Source organism: Pecten maximus, unplaced genomic scaffold, assembly GCF_902652985.1.
Source record: "Pecten maximus unplaced genomic scaffold, xPecMax1.1, whole genome shotgun sequence".
NCBI lineage: Eukaryota > Metazoa > Mollusca > Bivalvia > Pectinida > Pectinidae > Pecten > Pecten maximus.
In genome coordinates, this window is record NW_022981446.1 from 1 (window position 1) to 8,921 (window position 8,921).

The 8,921-nt window shown below is 37.3% G+C and overlaps 1 protein-coding gene across 1 annotated transcript; it reads left to right on the top strand.

The window, feature by feature from the left end:
• The first annotated feature begins 693 nt into the window (after positions 1 to 693).
• On the top strand, positions 694 to 7,089 carry LOC117320056 (centlein-like). The gene is made up of 4 exons (XM_033874747.1): positions 694 to 875; positions 1,474 to 1,695; positions 2,753 to 2,827; positions 6,135 to 7,089. The coding sequence occupies exons 1-4, from the start codon at positions 702 to 704 to the stop codon at positions 6,225 to 6,227; spliced, it is 564 nt and encodes a 187-aa protein (XP_033730638.1). The 5' UTR covers positions 694 to 701; the 3' UTR covers positions 6,228 to 7,089.
• The last annotated feature ends 1,832 nt before the right edge of the window (positions 7,090 to 8,921 follow it).

Below are 8,921 nucleotides of genomic sequence, written 5' to 3' on the forward strand. Positions count from 1 at the left end.
CCCCCCCAAACCCACAGTATAGAAACATATCTGATTAACATATGACACCCACAGTATAAAAATATATCTGATTAACATATGACACCAACAGTATAGAAACATATCTAATTAACATTAACATATGACACCAACAGTATGGAAATATATCTAATTAACATCAACATATGACACCCACAGTATAGAAATATATCTAATTAACATCAACATATGACACCCACAGTATAGAAATATATCTGATTAACATATGACACCCACAGTATAAAAATATATCTAATTAACATCAACATATGACACCCAGAGTAGAAATATATTAACACCCAAAATAATTAAAAAAAGATAAAAGCATCATACTTAAGTAAACTAAAGTTACATACCAAATATAGAGTATACAGGAGAGTATGATAGAATTTTTTCAGGATGAAATGAATTATTTATTCACTTTCATTTAAAAGATATAACGAGAAGCTGAAACATTTTGAGGTTGGTCGTTGCATAATTTTTTTCACACAGAAGCATATTCTTGTTTCCATAATTACTTTCTTTTGAAAATATACTACATTTAACTTCAGTGCAATTTCTAAGCCAATGTGAATTTGACATGATTTTGTAAAAAAAAAAACAAAAAAACATCTGGCTAATAAAGATTATAACTGGATTCCTTCCTTTATCTCTGCACTCTGTTTTCTCAGACAAAGTTACTGATGGACTGCCAAAATAAGAAGATGGAGCTGGAGGATGCTGTGAGGGAGTTAGAGGCCACGGCGCAACAACAGTTACGAGGACTGGCAAACCAGAGTGAGGCTGCTATTGAGGCTGCTCAGGACAAACTCAGCCTGGCTTACGGGAAAATACAGATTTATCAACAGTTTGTCAAGGTCAGTATGAAACAGTAATCTATACTGTAAAGTGGTTCATTATTGACAATATTTAATTTTTTGATTTTTAGACAAAACAACATTTGTTTCCTGTATCAGTATCATAATAAAATCTTAACAATACTCACGTAGTATGTTGACTTGTAAACACTGTTAAATGGTGGTTCAATCCGTAAGCAGGGGGCCGCGGTGGCAGAGTGGTTAAGGTGTCCCGACACTTTATCACTAGCCCTCCACCTCTGGGTTGTGTGTTCGAAACCAACATGGGGTAGTTGCCTGGTACTGACCGTAGGCCAGTGGCTTTTCTCCAGGTACTCCCGCTTTCCTCCACCTCCAAAACCTGGCACGTCCTTAAATGACCCTGGCTGTTAATAGGACGCTAAACAAAACAAACCAAACCAAATATTCAGTAAACATTTACAACCCCTTGTTTTAAGAAATTATAATGTGGTGTGTTGGTGTGTCATGTATCAAATGTGTATCAAATGTAGGTCACTCTGACCATCATTTTGACCTTTGACCTACATCAGTTGGAGGAATGTATTTCATCAAAATGTCTTGCTATAGTTAATATGTGTAATTGTTTGAAATGTGTTAGGGACTGGCAAATGATTTGGTACGGAGGGTAGGACAGACACGCTCCCACCTGAAGGACATCCTCATCAGGAAGGAAGAGGAAGAGCTGATTCAAAGACAGATTCAGAATCAGAGTCATGGAAATGCTTCACTCCAGAAAGCACAAAGTCTGGCCCGTGACATCCTCAATCTTAGCCAGTCCGACTTGGATGATATCATGAGTGCAGATGGAGATTCAATAGCGGTAAGACTGCTGACGTGTAGATTTAACCATTTTGTTTGTATGCTTAAGAATTATGTTGTTGGACATATATACTGTATAGTGGATTATTTTAGTGAGGCGCATTTTATTTTTAGCTAATTCAACGACTAGTTTTGAAATGCTGAAATATGAACCATTGAAAATAATTACATCACACCAAAATGAACTTACTAAAAGTTTATATAGCTTATACAGAGAAAGTTCCTAAAACATGGAGTATAGCAAGCTGGGGATCGGTGGTGGTACACATGTGAACCTAGTGCCATGCAGGTCAAATACTGACAGTGCAGAAACTGTATTACTTTACCAGTAATGATATTGGATATAGGTTTCTGTATCAGAATACATCAGGCACAGCTGCTCATTAATGAAAATTATGTAACAAAAATCTGTATCACTTAAATAAGGTACCAATAATCTTTATCGCTAAAATAAAGTACAAAAAATCTTCATCATTAAAATAAAGTACAAAAAATATTCATCACTAAAATAAGGTACGAAAAAAATTCATCACTAAAATAAGGTATCAGAAATCTTTATCACTAGAATAAGATTACACAAATCTTTATCAATAAAATAAGGTACCAAAAATATTTTATCACTAAAATAAGGTACCCAAAATCTTTATCACTCAGATAAGAATAACTTTTGTTCAATAAACAGAAATTTGGATGGGCAATAACTCAAATTTAACTCATAACACTTACATTAAAATGCTAAATTTTACACTCACTGAAATAGTCTTATACATGTTTATGCTATGGAATTGTGAGAGAAATATAAACAAACAATATATAAAATTAACAGATTTGAAGCAGCTTTAAAATAGTATGCTGAGCTGTACTGATGATGCCTGACTTTGACATGAATTTATCAATATATTGTTTATGAATCTATTGAACTACTCGACTTTCAGGCCTGTGATTTCCATCTCAGTGTTGTTGATCCATACAGAACTAATTAATTAGATTAATTACTCAGTGTAATTAGATACAGATACTTTTTCATTCATTTCTGATATGTGTAATTTTCATTACAGGAAAGTGAAATCAGTACTGACAAAAGACTGGACAGGAAATGGAATAAAAAATGTGAAAAACTTATATCAGGAAAGGTGAGAGAATGTGATCATTGATATATATTATCTTATCCCACTTACAAGGTGAGAGATTGTGATCATTGATCTTAGCCCACTTACAAGATGAGAGATTGTGATCATTGATCTTAGCCCACTTACAAGATGAGAGAATGTGATCATTGATCTTAGCCACCTTACAAGGTGAGAGATTGTGATCATTGATATATGATGTCTTAGCCCACTTACAAGGTGAGAGATTGTGATCATTGATCTTAGCCACCTTACAAGGTGAGAGAATGTGATCATTGATATATATTGTCTTTTTATAGCCCACTTACAAGGTGAGAGATTGTGATAATTGATATATGATGTCTTAGCCCACTTACAAGGTGAGAGAATGTAATCATTGATATATGATGTCTTAGCCCACTTACAAGGTGAGAGAATGTGATCATTGATATATGATGTCTTAGCCCACTTACAAGGTGAGAGAATGTGATCATTGATCTTAGCCCACTTACAAGGTGAGAGAATGTAATCATTGATATATGATGTCTTAGCCCACTTACAAGGTGAGAGAATGTGATCATTGATATATGATGTCTTAGCCCACTTACAAGGTGAGAGAATGTGATCATTGATCTTAGCCACCTTACAAGGTGAGAGATTGTGATCATTGATCTTAGCCCACTTACAAGGTGAGAGAATGTGATCATTGATCTTAGCCCACTTACAAGGTGAGAGAATGTGATCATTAATACATATTATCTTAGCCCACTTACAAGGTGAGTGATTGTGATCATTGATCTTAGCCACCTTACAAGGTGAGAGAATGTGATCATTGATCTTAGCCACCTTACAAGGTGAGAGAATGTGATCATTGATCTTAGCCCACTTACAAGGTGAGAGAATGTGATCATTAATCTTAGCCACCTTACAAGGTGAGAGATTGTGATCATTGATCTTAGCCACCTTACAAGGTGAGAGATTGTGATCATTGATCTTAGCCACCTTACAAGGTGAGAGAATGTGATGATTGATCTTAGCCCACTTACAAGGTGAGAGAATGTGATCATTAATACATATTATCTTAGCCCACTTACAAGGTGAGTGATTGTGATCATTGATCTTAGCCACCTTACAAGGTGAGAGAATGTGATCATTGATCTTAGCCACCTTACAAGGTGAGAGAATGTGATCATTGATCTTAGCCCACTTACAAGGTGAGAGAATGTGATCATTGATCTTAGCCACCTTACAAGGTGAGAGATTGTGATCATTGATCTTAGCCCACTTACAAGATGAGAGAATGTGATCATTGATCTTAGCCACCTTACAAGGTGAGAGATTGTGATCATTGATATATGATGTCTTAGCCCACTTACAAGGTGAGAGAATGTGATCATTGATATATGATGTCTTAGCCCACTTACAAGGTGAGAGAATGTAATCATTGATCTTAGCCCACTTACAAGTGAGAGAATGTGATCATTGATATATGATGTCTTAGCCCACTTACAAGGTGAGAGAATGTGATCATTGATCTTAGTCACCTTACAAGGTGAGAGAATGTGATCATTGATATATATTGTCTTTTTATAGCCCACTTACAAGGTGAGAGATTGTGATCATTGATATATGATGTCTTAGCCCACTTACAAGGTGAGAGAATGTGATCATTGATATATGATGTCTTAGCCCACTTACAAGGTGAGAGAATGTGATCATTGATCTTAGCCCACTTACAAGGTGAGAGAATGTGATCATTGATCTTAGCCACCTTACAAGGTGAGAGATTGTGATCATTGATATATGTCTTAGCCCACTTAAAAGGTGAGAGAATGTGATCATTGATCTTAGCCACCTTACAAGGTGAGAGAATGTGATCATTGATCTTAGCCCACTTACAAGGTGAGAGATTGTGATCATTGATCTTAGCCACCTTACAAGGTGAGAGAATGTGATGATTGATCTTAGCCCACTTACAAGGTGAGAGAATGTGATCATTAATACATATTATCTTAGCCACCTTACAAGGTGAGAGATTGTGATCATTGATCTTAGCCACCTTACAAGGTGAGAGAATGTGATCATTAATACATATTATCTTAGCCACCTTACAAGGTGAGAGATTGTGATCATTGATATTAGCCCACTTACAAGGTGAGAGAATGTGATCATTAATACATATTATCTTAGCCACCTTACAAGGTGAGAGATTGTGATCATTGATCTTAGCCCACTTACAAGGTGAGAGAATGTGATCATTGATCTTAGCCCACTTACAAGGTGAGAGAATGTGATCATTGATATATATTATCTTAGCCCACTTACAAGGTGAGAGATTGTGATCATTGATCTTAGCCACCTTACAAGGTGAGAGAATGTGATGATTGATCTTAGCCCACTTACAAGGTGAGAGAATGTGATGATTGATATATAATGTCTTAGCCCACTTACAAGGTGAGAGAATGTGAGGAATGTAATCATTGATATTTATTATTTTAGCTTACCATTCTTCCATTGTTCATCCATCAATCAGTAAATGCTACACAAAAAAACTCTGTTCTCTCCTGATCTGGTAGTAGTATTGTTAGCGACACTTCTAAGTTCTGAAGGTGTGTACAATTCGCATCCATGTATGTTAATACATTGCGATCCAGGTATTCATATCATCTAATAGACAACTTCCACAATGATCATGTCAGGATATTTGGCCGACCATCACTATGCCATTTAAACGTTCTTTATAAGAACGCCGAGGTGGCGCAGTGGTATAAGCTGCAGTTATTTCTGGCTAGTTGTACATTTATTGTATCCAGTCAATTCCACTCAAAATTCATCCAGTGCTTCTTGCAGTTTGTTTTTCATCATGTCATTCATATAAATGTCCATATTGGCTTCTGATTAAGGAAAAACATAATCATTAGAAAGTATTAATTACTGTTGAAATTGATGTCCATTGGTGTAGTGTAAAGTTGTCAAGGTCAAAGGATAATAGGTCAGATTTAGTAAGTATCTTTTTCAGGGTCAATAACTTAGAGGTCTAGTGTTTTTTATTCTTTTCCAGTGAAATATTTTAATTCAAATTATTCAGATGAAATATTCTGGTACTAATATCTCTCTAGGATCTGTTATATCTTCAATACCAATATCTCTCTAGGATCTGTTATATCTTCAACACAAAGTTAAAAAGATAGATTTATTTCATCCTCAAATAAGCCCTACTTTGATGTAAATGTTTAGTAACAAAATTTGGGGAGGGCTTATTTGTGGGCAGTGTCTTATTTGCAGATGAAAATATGTTATTGGTCAGGAAATCTATATAAGTTGTACATTTCAGGATGACTTTGCCTTGCCACTGATAGAGCTGTTTGTTCAGAAGATCGAGGAACGTTGCGAGCTTCTAGTGAAACTTCAACAGACTGCCAGCTGAGAAAAAAACCCAAAAAATCCTGTTTTGAAATGGTTTAGTTGGAATCTCAGAAATGCTACAGACATTATGTTGGATTCACTTACATGAACATCTTTTTACAAAAATTAGATATTTGTAGATGATATGCAGGTCCTGTAACATATTATTATTGATAACAAAGTCATCAGGATGATTGAACAGGAAATGTTTACTCAATAAGGGAGAGATATTTAGGTGATAGTAAAGGTGTAATGTTTAGATAATTTTATCATTACCCATCTGTACTTAAATCTAACAAGATGGAAACGTTTGGTAACCCCAGGGTTGAGGTGTTACAGTTTTCTATTTAATGCCCTGAGAAGCCTTGACTGTACCGACAGTTTATTGAAACAGATCATTAATACAAAATCCCAAAGTGATATTATTTAGTTATTACAAGGATGTTAAACCCGGACCTATACAAAAAAAAAAATAAGTTGTATATTTAACCAAAATATAGACATCTGTTAATTATTAAATTACCAATTGATGATTACTTTAATTGTATATCTGTTTAAATTTACCAAGTGAGATAGATTTCTTCATTACTATTTAGTGAAAAAATTGTCTTTATTCATTTCTTTAGATCTCCCTTGAGTATATGTTCAAAATAAGATACATGTAGCACATGGCATATTTATTATGTAATACAATGTAGATGAGAGTTAGTACAAGTGTCTATGATAAGTACATTCCGTCCGAGTCTCAATATAACCTGCCCACATCAGTGCTTTATATTTCTATATAAAAAGACACTTATTTTACATCTTTTTAGACAATTTTATAATGTAAATAATGTATTTATGTGTGTATTTATATATAACAATAAACATCTACTGGTATATATAATTCTACTGTTGTTTCTTGTTTGATGGATAGCCTTAGTTTAGCTGGCAGTAGTACTGATTTCTATCTTAATGATGAAAACAGACAAACATGAAATTATATGTACTTTGGAATGAGCACAGCTACATAATTACATATACCATATTAATCCACAAATCAGCCCCCATTTTCATTTTTGCTGAATCATCAATTTTTGAAACAGCCCTTCCCTTAACAGAAGGGTGGACATCTACTACAGAAGGATGGACACCTACTACAGAAGGGTGAACACCTACTATAGAAGGGTGGACACCTACTACAGAAGAGTGGACACCTACTACAGAAGGTTTGGTACCTACTACAGAAGGGTGGACACTTACTACAGAAGGGTGGACACCTACTACAGAAGGGTGGACACCTACTACAGAAGGGTGGACACCTACTACAGAAGGGTGGACACTTACTACAGAAGGGTGGACACCTACTATAGAAGGGTGGACACCTACTACAGAAGGTTTGGTACCTACTACAGAAGGGTGGACACCTACTACAGAAGGGTGGACACCTACTACAGAAAGGTGGTCACCTACTACAGAAGGGTGGACACTTACTACAGAAGGGTGGACACCTACTACAGAAGGGTGGACATCTACTACAGAAGGGTGGACACCTAATACAGAAGTGTGGACATCTACTACAGAAGGGTGGACATCTACTACAGAAGGGTGGACATCTACTACAGAAGGGTGGACATCTACTACAGAAGGGTGGACACCTACTACAGAAGGGTGGACACCTACTACAGAAGGGTGGACACCTACTACAGAAGTGTGGTCACCTACTACAGAAGGGTGGACACCTACTACAGAAGGGTGGACACCTACTACAGAAGGGTGAACACCTACTACAGAATGGTGGACACCTACTACAGAAGGGTGGACACATACTATAGAAGTGTGGACACCTAATACAGAAAGGTGGACACCTACTACAGAAGGGTGGTCACCTACTACAGAATGGTGGACACCTACTACAGAAGGGTGAACACCTACTACAGAAGGGTGGACACCTACTACAGAAGGTTTGGTACCTACTACAGAAGGGTGGACACCTACTACAGAAGGGTGGACACCTACTATAGAAGTGTGGACACCTAATACAGAAAGGTGGACACCTACTACAGAAGGGTGGTCACCTACTACAGAAGTGTGGACACTTACTACAGAAGGGTGGACACCTACTACACAAGGGTGGACACTTACTACAGAAGGGTGGACACCTACTACAGAAGGGTGGACACCTACTACAGAAGGGTGGTCACCTACTACAGAAGTGTGGACACTTACTACAGAAGGGTGGACACCTACTACACAAGGGTGGACACTTACTACAGAAGGGTGGACACCTACTACAGAAGGGTGAACACCTACTACAGAAGTGTGGACACCTACTACAGAAGGGTGGACACTACAGAAGGGTGGACACCTACTACAGAAGGGTGAACACCTACTACAGAATGGTGGACACCTACTACAGAAGGGTGGACACCTACTACAGAAGTGTGGACACCTACTACAGAAGGGTGGACACTACAGAAGGGTGGACACTTACTACAGAGGGGTGGACACCTACTACAGAAGGGTGGACACCTACTACAGAAGGGTGGACACCTACTATAGAAGTGTGGACACCTACTACAGAAGTGTGGACACCTACTACAGAAGGGTGGACACCTACTACAGAAGGGTGGACACCTACTATAGAAGTGTGGACACCTACTACAGAAGTGTGGACACCTACTACAGAAGGGTGGACACTACAGAAGGGTGGACACTTACTACAGAGGGGTGG

Excerpts from the sequence above, each read along its gene's own strand:
- LOC117320056 (XM_033874747.1), top strand. The coding sequence starts at position 702 with ATGGACTGCCAAAATAAGAAGATGGAGCTGGAGGATGCTGTGAGGGAG. Across the intron at positions 876-1,473 it reads TTTATCAACAGTTTGTCAAG|GGACTGGCAAATGATTTGGT; the intron begins GTCAGTATGAAA and ends GAAATGTGTTAG. Across the intron at positions 2,828-6,134 it reads AAAAACTTATATCAGGAAAG|GATGACTTTGCCTTGCCACT; the intron begins GTGAGAGAATGT and ends TGTACATTTCAG.